Genomic DNA, 16,913 nt, shown 5'->3' on the forward strand with positions numbered 1-16,913 from the left:
TATATTCGTGAGAAGAGCACGTAGCTCTACTCTTATTGAAAAAAAAAAACCCAAAGACTAGTGATAATTTTTAAAACATAAAAATAAATAAATAAATAAAATATAAAATATAAAAATTTCAGTTCTTCTCAAGCCATGTTGAAGGGGACCACGGCTTCATTGGGTTGCAGGTGGGAATGTCATGTATCATAAAAATATGCGATTCTCTAAGATCCTAGGAATGGTTTACCAAGAAAAAGAACAAGAGGACCTAGGAGCGCATGAACCTTTTTCCTCCACTTCCCAAACACATTGTCAGAAGTTGCAAGCCATGCCAGCATGTTTTGAATTTGAAGCAACAGGAATGGATTCAGAATCTGGGAATTTCCTATGGAAAAGTCATGGGTAGACACTTTTTGTACCATTTCAGGCTCTCTGGTTAGGCCTTAAGGGAGGGAGTTAGGGAAAAAGGTAAGAGAAAGTGAAGCGACCTGTTCAGAACTAAATGGTGGGCCTGTTATGGAAATGTGTATCTTGTGAGACAGAGGCTTTGGCATTTACTTTGATTCCTTGGTCACATGAAAACCACAAACAACAAGAAAGGGGTGGCTGAGGGAGTTTGGACTGCAAAAGATAAATTAAAGAAACAGTATTGTATAAAGGAAGTGGCCTGTTAGGCAGGCGCACAAAATATGTCTGATCCTCCATGCTATTCCTGAACCTTTGTTTTTTGGGTAATATTTACTATTCTTAAACTGGGAACTCAAAAATAACACATCATATGCTTCCTTTATGAGGTACTTCAAAATAGTCTATTTAAGACAACCAATGGAAGTCATAAGAGAAATAAAAACTGTAGAACTGAGACAAATAAATGCTGTGAAATCAAACTTTTTCCTTTTGGTGTATTTCCTTATGTTCTCTTTTCTGGCACCATTAAGTTCCTTGCCCATCTATCTTGATTCTTACATGCTTTACAACCTCCCTAGACCTACTATTTTTCTAAGGAGAAAAAAAAAGAAAAAAAAACCATTCCTAGAAAGAAATAGTTTGAAAATTTGAAGGGCAAGGGGTCTCTGTGTCTTCTTTGAAATGGTTGTCAGCAGTAATTTTATTGTAGCTGGGCTCCTGAGAGGTCATCCTCGCCGAGTTTCTTCATGGAGAGTGTGAAATATATCAGCAATATCGTTCCCACGCTTGACCTTTGAGAAGAAAAGAGAAACTCAGTTATCTCCTTTACTTCCTAACGATTAGAACAATAAAAGATAAAAATTTCAATTAAATCTTCCTGGGGTTGATTCCAAAGCAATTAAATCTTACTGGGTTTGATTCCAAAGCAATCAAGTCTTAATGGGTTTGATTCCCATTTGACTGTTCTTCATGCTCGAATGGCAGCCCAGAAGCAGAACTAGAGATGGGATTCTAGCAGATGGCAATGATGAAAGTTTGAAAACAGTTGGGTCGGTTGGTCTTAGTGGTTGGTTGGATCAGCAACCAGGAATTTGAGGTTCTTATGCTTTGATTTGAAGTGGGGTCAGTGGGCCAATCGTCATTACTTTTCAGCACAAAAACACAGACGAGAATAGAGACTTTCAGGTATCATATATTCCATGAATCTACACTTACAAGGTGGCGAAGAAGACGACAACACTCCTTGGACCAAAGAACGAAGTCAGTGGCCGCTTCCCACCATGTCTTCTACTAAAACTATTACTGGTCCACCTACCCTCACTGCTCATCGTCATCATCATCTGGGTTTGTTTGTTCAGGGTCTCTGCAACTGGGTTCATCATTGAAACCGTAATAGACTTCCCTGTTGTGGTAACGCCACCACTTCCTGCGCAATAGATTCAGTAATTGATTAATAAATTGGTACAAAAGATGAATATTCCTGTTCCCACCATACAATTCTGAATTAGTTTATGAAGAAAGTGAAAATTACAAACTAAAGGTCACCTTTGGATGATCCATCTCCATTAGTTGCTTCAGTATCTGTAGCTTTGTCATGACTAGTAGATATTGCGGCAATACTGTTCTTCTTCTCTCCTTTCTGCGACCCTTTCCGGGAAAGGCTTCTCTGCAACTTAAAATATTTCCCCTTTTCCTTTTTAGTAAAAAAATTCATGGCTTAACTGATGAAGGAGTAAATAATCCATTATCAAACAAGATAAACCAAAACTTTGATTCAAAGAGAAAGAAAGAGGGGTTCTCTTACAGCTATCCTCGAATTAGGGGAGATGTCTTTATCGGTTACATGAGATAATCTTTCTATGTCAACGATGACGCTATCTTGTTTAACGCCTCTGTCCGGGAATCCTTCTTGATTGGAAATCGCCATTTCTGTATTCTCTCTATCAACCCAAGTTGCAGAAATTCTCAGGCGAGCGGTTTCAGTCAGTTGAACTGAACGAAATATCTCCAGTTAGAACCCGAGACCCAATAAAACAGTTATCTGGAAACAGTTAAAAAAATTTGAGAACTCCAAGGAAAAGAATTTTAAATCGTTTTGAGGAAACAAGAAACAGAAATGAGAGGAATCTTAATTCTGACCTCTCGTGCTCACCCAGAAAAAATCGCACAGGAACAGATAAAGAGAGAGAGGAAAGCCAGATTGGCAATTGATGTTCCCAATGATTCTGTATCTGTATCGTCAGAAAGAAGATTCCACATATGAAACGTAAACAGATTAATTGATATTCAAGTAAAAGATAGAGAAAAATCTTCTTTAATCTCCCTGAAATCCGAAACCTGAAAAAGAAGAAGAAACCCAGATGATAAAACGGTTAAACGTCAAGGAAGGGATTATGAAGCAATCGTTTGGTGACCTACTGACCTCTATATGTCTATGGATATGGCGGCTGTCGCTTTCTTGTTCAGTAGAAGAAGAAGAGAGAGAGAGAAAAGGGAGAAGCAATGCGTCGCGTCAGTGACAAGTGAGCTCTGAAATGAAGAATCTGGAATTTGTCTTGGGGGAAGGATTTTTGCGTCTCATATTTAATGAGAATTCAGAAAAGATTAAGAAGAAAACCAAAGGAGAAGACAGCAGAAGAAGATGAGACTCTTAAATGGAATCTATTTTGGATTTTTAGTTTCTAAAGTAATTTTATCACCTAACGAGGACAGAAACAAATTACGGGAAAGAATTTAATTTTCACGCTTTGCGGTCTCCAAATCGGATCTTTTTCTCCCAGAAGAAGAGCAAAACATGACATATTTGCCCCTGTTTTTGGCTTGTTGCCCACTTGCCCTTACGTCCGTAAATCCAACTCCAGTTTGCTTCTATCCTAAAATAAAAAATTAAAAAAATCAATTCGGTACAGTTTCAATACATACTGACAGTATAAATACCTGAAACCGGAACTGTACCGAAGAAATTCGATTTCAGCCGTACAAAATTAAAAGATATAAATGTAATTTTACAATTAAAACACTTTACCTAATTCTCTGTTTCAGTTTTTCGTTTCATCCTTCACTCATTTTCTTGGACTTACTTGCTTTGTTTTTGTTAATATTGGATTCTATTGATTGTTTGATTGCAATTTCATTTAGATCTTAATGAACTAATAACAAAAGTGGCATGAGTTTTTGTTCATACATACATTGTACCGTACTAGATAAAATATTTAAACCATTTTTTTTGCACTAATTTAATAACGAAATCGTATTGAACCATTTTTGTAAATATCGAAATCGTATCATATAAATTTGGTACGGTATTGTTCTGATTTTCGGTATTCAAAGTTGGTATCGTATCGATTGATATCCTTAGCTCTACTTAGGGGTGTTAACGGTGCGGTTTGGGGCGGTTTGAAGCTGGGCCTAAAAGTTTCGGACTAAAAAACACCTAGCCCAAATACGGCCCATTAGCAAAATAATGGTTTCGGGCCGGTTTCGGGCTGGTTTCGGTTTGGGTTCGGGCTAATTAACGGTTTGGCCTAATGGTTTAGATTCGGGTTGACTAACGGTTATGGTGTGTAAAAGAAAAAAACAAGAAGAAACAATTGAGCATCCTGCAACAAAAGCGAAAATTATATGAAAAAGCAAAATTGCTATTGATCAATTTCCATTAAAAAAAATCCACCCATTCCATAAAAATCAAGAACCTAGATTTTAAGTAGTAAAATGACTATTTGATCTTTGAATTCATGTTTAATTTTTTTAATTGTTTAAACCAACTATCTAATGACAATATAATGATTCAAATACTATTTAATGTAAAATTACAAAACCAGTTGCGGTTCGATTTCTGGTTGGTGCGGGCTCCACAACCCTCAGCCCAATTATGGCCCATTAAGGTTCGGTTCGGGCCTATTCGGGCTATAATGGGCTGGTGCAGTTCGGTTTTAATGGTTCGGGCTATAAATTGACACCCCTAGCTCTACTGCTTGCCTTTGGGTCCAATAAATGGAGGGAGAGTCTAGATCAATTTTCCATCAAGAAAACAATCAGCTCCCATGGCGGTTTTGAACCACACAGTAAGGAGTGGGACTCACATGACGTTTTTACTATTTATAAGTGGTCCCTACCTCCTACTATTGTGGTTCAAAACCATACGTGAGCAAATTGTTCTCTCCCGACCGAGAGGCTATGCAAACTCGTGAAGCAAAATTCTATATTGGGGAATGTTAAATCAGTAGACCAACCTCTCTTTCTTTTAGGAAATATTTTTACGATTAGACATGTTTCATAAATCTAATTACGTGAGTTGAAAATTTTCTCCATTACCTAGATAGAGATTTCAAATAAGATAGTCAGCAAACTTTGATTTTTTTTTTTTTTTTCTTTCCCCTAAAGAATCCAACATTTTAACGATGGATACAAATTCTTGTGAGTCCTTTGAAAAAATATTTGAAAAATATTGTTAATGCAGGGTTGGTAGAGTAGTAAGATCTCAGTGGAGAGGTCATGGGTTCGATCATTGTGGACAACAAAGCTCCCTCTAAAGATGTAATCGAGGTGCGTGCAAACTAGCGTAGATGAACCTCAGACACAAAAAAAAAAAAAAAACTTAGAAAATATCGCTTCAAGGAAGACTAGAGGTTATGGGATTAAGTGATGTTGATCGTTGGATTGGGATTCTAAGGACATTTATTAGCTGATTCGGAAACATGGGACAACACTACAAACAGTTCCTTGTCTCAAAGGTAAGAATATCAATCCTTGAAAGGAAGGTGTGGAAAAATCTTGATCGCCAATTTTTGTTTTATTTGGTAACCATCACCAACTTAATCCCTCTTTTATATTTTTTTCCTGATAGAATCATTTCCTAATATTTATTATACGGCAAAAGAGTTACATGTTGTGAACCCTTTGGCCTACGCATGGGGGTGCTCAAATTTACAACCCTACCCCCTGAAAATTTAAGAATTTTATTAGTTTTGTGCCCTTGCTAGCTAGGTCCAATAATTACACAACTAGGCAATTGTCTAATCATCATGAAAAGGACATATTTGGTTATTCCTTAGTAGCAGTTGTTCGATATATAATTTAATATAATATGGAGTTTTGCCCCTTTTATTAAGGTTTTGAGCTCTAACATTTTACACGGAGATGTTCGTCTTTCATGAGCTGAACAATCCTTCGAGATTGAGGCACGTCGGTTTTTCTTTAGTTCTAACATCTTACATGGAAATATTGGTCATTCTTCAACTGAGCAATCCTTTGAAATTTAGGCAGTTCTTTCTTCTTCCTTTTTTGAAAATTTAGGTCCGTCGGAACTAATTTATGCATACATTAATAAATACTCCTTGTGGAGATAGATGTTACATATAATTTAAATATAAGATAACTCGAGGGAAATCTAACTTTAACCTCCTACATCGAGCTGTTGATTTTTAGTTAACCGAACAATTCTTCAAAATTATTTTGTAAAGAATAATTTTTATTTATTTATTTTTAAGGAGAGAATAAAGAGACAGTGAAGAATGATGGAGGTACGGCTGCAATTGGGAGTGCCAGAATATGGAGTCAAGCTTTCCCACTAAATGAGTAATAAGAGTTATAAACTTATAATTAAATCTTGATTACCCAAAAAAAACTATATCTTATTAAAAAAAAACGTTATAATTAAATCATAAACAGGCAATAATTGAAAAATAATTGAAGGAGACAACACTAATCTTCTTATCCAGGGGTGCGGAGATTGCTGTGAACAGTAATACCACGTGTGATTTTATTTGTATGCTTATTTAAATCAGACCGTTTTTCGCATTTCTCGTAGGTTTTACTTAATGGTTGATGTTCCCCATGCATGCATGATTCTGTATCTGTATCTTCAGAAAGAAGATTTCACAGAAAACTTAAACGTGGAAGAGCAGATTAATTGATATTCAAGTAAAAGATAGAGAAAAATTCATCTTTCTCTTCTTTGAAAAATTCATCTCTCTCTTCTTTAATCTTTCTGAGGAAGAAGAAACCCAGATGATAAAACACTTAAAACGTCATGGAAGAGATTATCAACCAATCGCTTGGTGACCTACTGACCTCTCAATGTCTACGGATATTGCAGCTGTTGCCTACTTGTTTGAAATTACGCGAATGATGTGCATGACGATCAAGTAAAATTTGGGTACATTGGATCCAAATTTCTGTCGAAATTGAAATTTCAATCGTTGAATTTTAATAATTGAGATCAAAATTTCAGTCAAGATTCTATTCAACGGGCCAAAATAATTTGCTCAACAGTCCTCTACATTAACTAAAACAAAGTCCTCAAGAGAGAGAAAGGGAGAAGCAATGTCCTAGTGACAAGTGAGCTCTGAAATGAAGAATCCGGAATTTGTCTTGGGACTTGAAAATTAGGGTGCATTTTCCAACTTTAAAAAAATTTCAAATTTTGACCCTCTCGATAATCAAATCATAATGTGAATGAGCTAAATGAAATGCCATGGGTTTCGATGATACTTACCCCATATGTTTATGTAGGCTTGAGCCCGAAATTCTACGGCATTGTTTTCGATCATGTACTTTTACAAAATACATTCTTGTTGCAGAGCCCCTTAGACTCGATCTTAGACATGATCATCCAACTTTGTTCGAAACTTCATTAGGAAAAATCTTCAATTTTTTTTGATGCTTTCTGTTTTATGGGTGACTTTCTATTTCATTTGGAAAGATAGAAATGTGGTTGTTTTTCCCAAAGAAAAGATTAATACAGGTAAAACTCTACATTCAATCTTGTTTTAGACACATGAAATGAATTCAAATGGAATGAAGGGACTAATTGTGTCAATAATCTTAATTTAGTTCTTCAACCTACGAGCCACAGCATTGGTCGCTGGATCATATGCTCTGTTTTTGTTATTTATAGCTAGGCACTTTGCAAGGATTAAATTTGGTACATTCCCCTTTTTTTTTTGGTCAAGGTACATTCCCTTTTATGTGAGGTGATAAGGGACACTTAACCATTGTTGATGTGTTAACACACATCAAGCGAGATTGTTTTGCTATGTTACTAGTTCTTTAATAATATTTATTTCGTTGATTAAAAAAATATATGTTGATAGACAAACCGTTATTTGTAGGACTTGGGGAAGAATTTTTCTTTCTCATAATTAATGAGGATTTAAAAAAGATTAAGAAAGCCCAAGGAGATGAAACTCTCGTAAATGAAATCTATTTTGGATTACATGAATCCAAAGATTTCAAATCTCCAAATTCATGAATCTGAAATTTTTACCCGTTTGGTTGTGAAAATCTCTAGATTCATGAAATCTAGAGATTCATTTTTATACACTAAAAACGTGAATCTATAGATTTATGGGTATGGGGTGAAATCCAGAGATTTCATTGCCACTATAAAAATACTACACATTTATACATTCACAAAATTACGTCCACCAAATATCTTTTTAGGATGAATCCACAAATTTTATTCCACAATCAAACGGTTAATTTTATGAATTATGACTCCATAGATTTGAAATCTATAGATTTGAAATTTCTAAATATTTGAAGTCTCCAGACTTATGTAATCAAACATACCCAAAAGTAATTTATCACCTAACGAAGACAAAATCAGGGTTTGATTTTTAACTTTTTGCCTGAAAAGTTTTTACATATCTAGAAGCCTAGAATGTCTGTTTTGAGTCGGGAGAGCACAAAGTGCTCCCCGACGCCTTTCAGACCACAAAAACAGTGGGCCCACAGGTGAAAAACACTTTTTGAAAAGAGAGGGAAGAAAAGAAAGAAAAAAAAAAACCTCAGAATTTTACCTGTGGGCCCCACTGTGTTTTTGTGGTTGGGAAGCCGTCGGGGAGATAATCCCGACTCGTCTGTTTTCAGCTCCAACAAATGGAGGGAGACTCCAAGAGAGAACATTGTGCTCCTTTAACGGTTTTAAACCACATAGTAGGGGGTGTGACTCGCATGATCGTTGATTAAATTTTTCACTTTTGATTTTATTAATATTTACAAGTGGATCCCACCTCCGACGTGCTTCAAAAGAATCAAAACCGTGACAGAGATGTGATGTAACTTGCGGAGAGAATATCATACTCTCAAAATAAGTTTGAATCAGTAGCTTTTATATAAATAATCAGCAAACTTTGATTTTTTTTCCCTTGAGAATTTAACATTTTTACGATAAACACATTTTTTTATTATTTTGGATATGAGGTTCATCCGCACCAGCTTGCACGCACCATAATTACATCATCAAGTGAGCTTTTATATAGTTAATGCCGCGAATGGGTGCAAACCCAAGACTTTCCCTAAGGAGGCTAGGCCTTTAACCGCTTTACTAACCCATCATTGGCTGAACATATATTTTCGTGAGACCTATGAAAATATCTTTTCAAGTAGGATTGGAGGTTATGGAATTTACCAATGTTGATCGTTGGATTGGAATTCCAAGGACATTTATTAGCTGATTTGGAAACATGAGACAACACTACAAACACTTCCCTATCTGAAAAGTAAGAATAGAAAAATCTCATTCACCAAATTTTCTTAGTATTTGGTAACCATCACCATCTTAATCCCCCATGCATATATATTTTTTTTCTGATAGAACCATTTCTTAGTATTTATTATTCGGCAAAAGAGTTACATGTTGTGAGCCCTTATGCCTACGCACAGGGGTGCTCAAATTTACAACCCTACCCCTATAAAAATTTTAAAATCTTATTAGTTTTGTGCTATTGCAAGCTAGTTCAACAATTGATGTTAATGATGAGTTATAGACTCCTTCACACATTAGCATGGGTTAGTAAAACAAGTTAATCATGCTTATAGATATATTAAGGACAAGTTGGTTGTTGTGATATTCATATTGTTGTCACTTTTGAGATCCTTGGTCCACTTAAATATGTTGCACAAGCATTTGACAGGGTTGGGTAGTACTTTATTAAAAAATTTATTGTTTCTTTTGTGCTGTACATAGTTGCGAGTTATTATAAACATTGACACACACCACTGCTTGAATGTTTTATTTAGCATTAATTCAGAAAGAAAAGAATTGCAGAGATGAAGTATAGATTGTTGGATGAGTCTTTCTATCCTCAGGACTTAGGGTCCTGCTGCCCAAATCCTCTTTGTTTAATCACAAGAAAATAAAGTATACCGGATGGACTTTGCACAATGGCCAAGAGGGTAATTTATATATGTTAAATATGAGTCAATGAGAGTCTAATAATTTGAAAATTTTCTGAGAACTTCAATCAAGAAGTTGAACAAGAAACTAAAACATGATGTAAAATCCTTAAGACAATCAAGAAGTGTCTGACTTTCAAAAACAATTTCAGGTATCTTTACTTCAAGGAAAAAAAAATTGTGAATTTAAAACATAAATTAAAATTTATGAGAATTTCTTGTTCAAAAACTATGAACCAACAATTGTTGTCATCATAAACATGACAACCCAACTAAAAACCTTTTCATGCTACGGCCCAGCAGCCACCGAAGAATAGGGATTGTTTAGTTCTTCATCTTCTTTATCTTGATCAAAGGTCCTCCATCTTTGTGTAAGGATCTATGTTCTTCATCTTCTCTATCTTAAACTATTATAATAAAAAATACATGTTGATACTATTTTTATTTTCAGAAATAAATTTTATCAAATGCCCATAAAAATATTTCTGCTTTTAAAAATACTCAAAATTAATTTGGGTGCTTTCATGGCAAAAACAGTTATGGGTTACAAACAAAACCCAAATATACCACATATCATTCAATCTAGTTTAATTTTTTTAAATTTTTTATAATAGACATTTCAATACGTGAGGACGTAAAAAGGAATCCTCAAAAAACGGAGAGAAGACTTCAAGTATTTAAATGCCAAACAATCATTCCATGCCATATTTAATAACTCATAATTAAGAATCAAATATTGCAGATTTTGATCCCATGCACTCATAATTTATTAAATTAATTATCACAATCATAACAAGTGCAAAGAAGGACTTCAAGTCACCTAAGCTTCAATGCATTCTGCACAAGTCAATTTGCCATCTCTATATTTTTCAACTTAATTACTATATATAACATGTATGCTTGTTTATTGCTGTTGCAATCATCCCTTCATAAGTCAAACTTGTCACTAAATAAAACAATAAATTCTCCACAATAATTAAAAACCCTAGTAAACCACAAAAACCCATAAAAATAAAAATAAAAACATCAAAGTAAAACTTTCAAACATTAAAAGTTTTCAATTTCAATTCTAAATTTACTCTTACTATCAAAAGTTTTATAAAATTGCTGAATGCAGTGTTAAATTCTTCTGTACAACTTAGAGTTTGAGAGATGATTTTTCTAAATAACTTTACTTCAGATTAAGAGAGTATTTCAATGCGTTGAGAGTTTAGACCACAATTGTAGCTCGCAGGTCATTACGTCGAAAGCTAAATTGTCGAATAAAACCCAGCCAACATCACAACCAATGAGTCTTAATTTTCATTAATCATCGTTTTCAAAGTTTATTTTTTTCATTATTTTCTTGATTAAGTTTTCACTATTTAAACCCTAAGAAGAATTAATGGAAGTGTTACAAGCAACCATTGTTCTATCACTCTCAGTTGTCTTCATCTTGTTACTATTTGATGTGAAGATTATTACTATTAAACAAAAGCATCTTTATCTTTCTTCTCTCTCCAGAGTCCAGCTACAGCAAAGAGCAAAACCTAATTTTATGTATTAGGCCGGCGCATTAAAAGAAGCTAATTAGAAAATTCACAAAAACAAGCTTCTGGGTAGTTTGAAGAGAACCAATCAGTGCTTAACAAATGGTTGACTTAGTTCTTATTCCCAAGAGGTTAAGCAATAAATTAAGAGATGATTACAGAAAGTGCTGGAAGAAGTGGTTGTCATCATCTCTTAAAACCCACAATGAAGACATGAACATGACTTCCATTAGCTTATTCACCACCCCATCCTCCTGTACATGAACCCTAAATTAATTCAATTTTTTTTTTCCTTTGGGTTATTTTAGTATCAGTTCTTCCAGGTGGCTGAGGATCAACCAACAGTGTCATCTGTTAGATGGTAAGTCATTGAAGGTGGCATGAGATGTTTGATCTCTTCTTAAATATTAGATTTGTGGACCATGCCCAATATTACATGAATCACAAGAGAAATTTTTAGATTTTGAGTGACAAAATATATGTCAATTTACAGGATTATAGCAGATTTGACCTTACCTAGTATCATGGATTTGGTGCATCGTATTAGATTATCAACCAATTCAAAACTGACTTAGATAAGCATGAAGATGATCCATATAATGCCAAACAGTTCAGATGATCATCAACAACTCACATTAGGGAAAGTGAGAGCTAGAACCATTAAGAAACACATTTGTCAAGTGATCCACCTTACAAAATTTTGTTGTTTTTGTTGTTTTACTTGTGGGTTTCAAATGACCTTGAAGTGCAATGAAAAACATATTTTCAATGAGTGCTGTCTTTTCTTGCCTTCCAAATAGTCCCTTGCCGATAGTGTGGAATGTCTGATCAAAATCAAGTCCAGTGAACTTGTATCCCCATTAAGTGAGCACTGGACCCCTCTTGTAAACTTTTGAAAAGTTTTGCTTGTTTTTGTGAGCTAAGTCATAAAGATGTGGCTATTGTTGGAATTGGATATGTTTTCGAGTGCTTATATTCATTGAATTTGACTCACAATGCCGAAGGATTATCACCTGTGAGTGGTACTCCAAGTCACAAGAGTAGGTTCTTTTTAGGGGACAAACCATCTAAGAGTTAGATATCAATTGATAATGATCAATACTTCTTAATGAAAAGATCGAAATTCAACTCTCTCTGTTGATTATTGCAATAGCCACGCCTCCAATATATATATAAAAGTGACTCCTCAATATTATTCTTTCTCTTTGTCCATCTTATCTCTTTCTTCTAAAGCCAGAGATGACATACTTGGGCCAGGCTCCGGTCCCAGACATTTTCAAGGCAGTATTTACACTTGGGAGGCCCATGGGTCAAGGCCCACCAATCAAATGGACATCTCAATGGGTGGTATATGGGGCTTAGCCAATGTGCTGACCAGCGTGCACGCAGAGGCCCGAGCGCATCGGCCGCTCGCGCCGCCGAGCCAGCCTCAATGCTTGCGCATGGCACAAGGCATGTCGACTGGGCATTTTATCACATACCCGGCGATTGAGAATTTATCTGTAAAAGTAAAATTAAAAGAGTTTTTTACATGCACCTCCTCGTAAACGGCTAAACAAAAGGCACAACTGAGTCGGGTCAGGTTAGACATTTAATTCTACCTTGGTTCTTACCTTAACCATAGAACAATAAAACAATGTATATCTCCTTATTCTGCTTTTATAAAAAAAAAAAAAAAAGGGGGGGAAAATCTACACCATAGTAAGAATGAGCCAAACACTAAACTTTAACTCAACCTTAATCATAATTAAGACCTCTTGATCGACCCTAACCTACTCCTTATGGTTAGAATTTTAACTTAAACCTTATTTAGACTTATAAGCTAAGAAAAATGTGGACCATTGAAGAAGCTGTCACCCCTATATAGAATGTATAAAAAGACTAATGGAAGACTTTGGATAAAAATATAAGCTGTGCCCTGACCTCTTCAGGTTGACATTATGTAACTAATCCCAACACTTATCTTTTTATCTTTTTCCTTTTGTCATCTCCTACAAAGTTCCGTAAAGCATTTGAATTTCACCTAATATAACCTCCTTCCCTTCGAAGTACCTTCATGGCTCCTTCCCTGCATGTTGTAATTCTAATTTTCACATTGTTTATATGCCACAAGGATAACAAAGGAATTAAAATAAGCAACCAATTAGTTTATTGTTTTGGTCTGATAGATGATAGATAATCAAGAACAAGTAGCTCATTCCTTTTTAACAACCTATCTGTTAGACCAACTTAGAGGTGCTGCGTACTTCTCATAGCTGGACTCTTTGTGTTTCTATCTAACATCAAACGATATAACTATGAGTTATGAGAGATCAGGTAGTTGTGGGAAAATAGGAACAAAAAGTTGATGTTGTTTGTCACCGATAAATGAATCAAGTTCGGCTCAGATACACGTTACTATTTGAATTTGATAAGCAAAACCACTATTCGAATCCAATACAATATTCAACAGAAATTTACGGAAGGTGTCCAAATTCGAATACGGAATTTTATCAAATATCTGATAATAATCTGATCCGATAAACTATCCGATTACTAATTGCCGAATTTATTTTTTCTTTTAATTTTTTTTTCGATTTTCTAGTTACCGATTAACAGTTTTTGAAGCTGATTATCAGCCTTTTCTTGAGAAAAAGATCTTTAATATTTTACTCTAATTAGATAGATTTTTATCTAGATATTATTCGACCCGATAAGCAATTATCTAAATCTAAATCCGGTTGCTTATCGGACAGATATGAATATTTTATGGTAAGAAAAATTATGGATTCAGACACCCTTAAACGAATATAAATGCCACTTTGGAGGTGAATGTTAACTATTCATTTACAGTTCTGGATGTTAGAATGAACATCAACAAATCACAAATAAAAACAAAAACAAAATGAAAAAGAACATAGAGGTTTGATGCGGTCCACACACTAATGTAGTGTGCTATGTCCATAGATGATGAAGAATAACATTTTACTCTGTAGAAGAAGAAAATAATGGATACCTCTAGACCTCCCCCATATCGGCATTACAAAATGCTAACCCAAAACCCTAGAGTGAAAATTTCCAAATCTGACAACAACCTTATAGGAGAACGTAGAGTACATGTATATAGACTTTAATCGGGTAAACGAGCCGTTCTATCAAGTTGGATCATACTGTGCCGTAGGGCTTCCATCACAGATTCCCCAAATTAGATCATTTGAGTTGTCCATCAAAATATGTCGGTGTGGATCCATATTTCAAGTCTGGTACAAGATTCGGGTCACAACATAACATATCCAAACATGAATTGAATAATAGATAAATGGCATATTCTTGGTGGGGGGGGGAGAGAGAGAGAGAGAGAGAGATTGTGTAATTAATGGTAATGGCATATTCTCACAAGAGCAGGTACTGTCTCATCCTTTGGACTGAACTATATGGCATATTATTGTCAGGCAGGTATCACCTCTCCTTTGGGGCTGTATGCAAGCTATGCTGATGATGAACCTGCTCCACATTGGATTTGGTTTGAAATAACTAAATCCATAAAGTGGATTTCACATACCACATATTTAACAAATTTCAATGCTTAAGGAAGATTATGAGAACAAATCAAGTTCCACCGATTTTAAATGCAGTCATGAAAGATGAATAAACAAATAATTAGAGGAATAAACAGAAGAAGGTAGATGCGTAGATGAACAGAAAGCTTGGGCTTACGTAAGTTATGAGATATATAAGACCCAGATAATAAATACATTTCCCATTTAAACATGCTTAACTAACCAGTTTTATACTAAAAAGCACATGGTAGTTAGCTATGAGACATAGTAGTTAGATCTCAGTGTAGAGGTTTGACCTGCTTTGTCTTAGCTTTTTGCTTAATTCAGAAAACTGGATGAGCTATAAATACTCTCGCGTGGGTTTGCCACAAGATCATCAGAAGTGAGATTCTTACTGAAGAGATCGATACATTGAGAGTTCAATTCTTTGGAACTTATAACAATGGGAAGCTTTGGCTGTGCTGCAATTATAATCCTGAGTGTTTTAGGCTTTCTGGGTCCTGCTCTAGCTGATCTGCAGTTGAATTACTATGCTGAAACTTGTCCTAGAGCTGAGGAAATTGTATTAGATTATGTGAAAAAGCATATTCCCAATGCTCCATCCTTGGCTGCAGCTTTGCTGAGAATGCACTTTCATGACTGCTTTGTGAGAGTAAGTTTCTGTTCATGCGTAGGGCTTCTCTATAGCAAAAATGGTATATCTATAGTTGACTGTTATGACAATGTTTATAACCCTATTCTCCATTGATAGTGAAGCAGAACTCATCTTTGCGATTTCCATTCATTTTCTATGTAGTTTGAGTATATTTGGATGTTAGAGCTCTGGCTTGTTTCCTTTTTCTGTCAGGGTTGTGATGGATCAGTGCTCCTGAATTCAACATCAAATAACCAAGCTGAAAAGGCTTCAGTTCCAAACATGACTCTCAGAGGCTTTGGCTTCATTGATGGAGTGAAAAGCTCGTTGGAGGCTGAGTGTCCTGGTGTAGTTTCTTGTGCTGATACTATTGCTTTGGTTGCAAGAGACTCAGTGGCCACAATAGTAAGGAACCAATAACCCTAGATGATTCCAAACTGTTTCAATGAAGTTTCCTGCAACAACTCACTTGCTCTTTTACTTTTCCCTGCAATTTTAGGGTGGACCCAGTTGGGAAGTTCCAACCGGAAGAAGAGATGGACTCATCTCAAATGCTACAGAAGCTTTAAACAATATCCCTTCCCCATTTAGCAACTTCACCACTCTAGTAAGCAAGTTTGCTAACAAAGGACTTGATGTCAAGGATCTTGTCCTCCTATCCGGTAAGTTATACATATAAATGAGAGTTCCTAACAACATTTTTTTTTCAAGTACCACATATGAAATGATACTTTTAACCTGTATTACCTCAGGTGCACACACAATTGGAATTGCTCACTGCAATCAATCTTTCGCGGTTCGCCTCTACAATTTTTCTGGTCGTGGTGATGAAGATCCTTCGTTAGATAGTGAATATACTATTCGTCTTAAAGAGAAGTGCAAGACTCCACTTGATAACACAACAATATTTGAGATGGATCCAGGAAGTTTCAGGACATTTGATCTGAGTTACTACAAACTAGTACTCAAAAGAAGGGGTCTTTTTGAGTCTGATGCAGCTCTCATCACAAACTCAGCTTCGAAGGCTGAAATCCTTCAGCTTGCACAGGGACCACTTTCTAATTTCTATGAAGAGTTTGGCAACTCTATGATAAAGATGGGAAAGGTTGGTGTTTTGACTGGTTCAGCAGGCGAGGTCAGGAAGAATTGTGCAGTGTTGAATAGCTAAATAGCTAAGCTCATCAGTTGGGTTTGGTACTGTTCTTCATGGGCTTCTTTGGAACTGGGAATTGTGATAATAAAGAGTTAAAAAATTTTCTTTTTTTCATTAGGAGATTCTGTTAAGGGAAGATTGTGTGAGTGGAATTTGAGAAACTGAAAAAAGAAGGCTGTAATGTGGTTGCCACCCTCATTTAAATCATTCTGTTTTGATTTTATATGTAATTTGTATGGCTTGTTGATTTTTCCAAAAAATAAATAAATTAGAAGTCCACTTTTTTTAGGAGTCCAATTGATAAATGCTGGAGTACTGTAGTTCTTTTCAGTAAAAAAAAAATTCCCATAAAAATGTAAATTTTTAGTTAAAAATATTTTACCACCTAGATGGTGTTAGAAGACCAAACAAAAGAACACATGCACAAGATTGAGATTTATGTAACTCATTCAAAGGTTTTGTTTAGGACCTAGCAAAATATTGTTTCA

At 35.3% G+C, this 16,913-nt stretch overlaps 2 protein-coding genes across 5 annotated transcripts; one reads left to right on the forward strand and one right to left on the reverse strand.

Annotated features, from left to right (window-relative positions):
* Positions 1 to 714: 714 nt before the first annotated feature.
* Positions 715 to 3,020, reverse strand: LOC149004318 (uncharacterized). 4 transcript variants are annotated; one of them, XM_089168736.1, is made up of 6 exons: positions 2,813 to 3,020; positions 2,543 to 2,727; positions 2,195 to 2,431; positions 1,936 to 2,083; positions 1,606 to 1,816; positions 716 to 1,181 (listed from the first exon to the last, which is right to left on the reverse strand). In XM_089168736.1, the coding sequence occupies exons 3-6, from the start codon at positions 2,315 to 2,317 to the stop codon at positions 1,091 to 1,093; spliced, it is 573 nt and encodes a 190-aa protein (XP_089024862.1). In that variant the 5' UTR covers positions 2,318 to 2,431; positions 2,543 to 2,727; positions 2,813 to 3,020; the 3' UTR covers positions 716 to 1,090. The 4 variants fall into 4 exon arrangements, with proteins under 4 accessions (XP_089024863.1, XP_089024862.1, XP_089024865.1 ...); XM_089168737.1 differs by lacking the exon at positions 2,813 to 3,020 and having other exon boundaries at positions 715 to 1,181; positions 2,195 to 2,382; positions 2,543 to 2,806; XM_089168739.1 differs by lacking the exon at positions 2,813 to 3,020 and having other exon boundaries at positions 1,936 to 2,056; positions 2,543 to 2,806.
* Positions 3,021 to 14,995: 11,975 nt separating this feature from the next.
* On the forward strand, positions 14,996 to 16,539 carry LOC149004319 (peroxidase 3-like). Its single transcript, XM_089168312.1, has 4 exons — positions 14,996 to 15,290; positions 15,486 to 15,677; positions 15,772 to 15,934; positions 16,025 to 16,539. The coding sequence occupies exons 1-4, from the start codon at positions 15,081 to 15,083 to the stop codon at positions 16,438 to 16,440; spliced, it is 981 nt and encodes a 326-aa protein (XP_089024438.1). The 5' UTR covers positions 14,996 to 15,080; the 3' UTR covers positions 16,441 to 16,539.
* Positions 16,540 to 16,913: the final 374 nt, after the last annotated feature.

This window comes from Hakea prostrata, chromosome 9 (genome assembly GCF_041222555.1).
Source record: "Hakea prostrata isolate BN-2017 chromosome 9, UWA_Hpros_2, whole genome shotgun sequence".
Classification (NCBI taxonomy): domain Eukaryota; kingdom Viridiplantae; phylum Streptophyta; class Magnoliopsida; order Proteales; family Proteaceae; genus Hakea; species Hakea prostrata.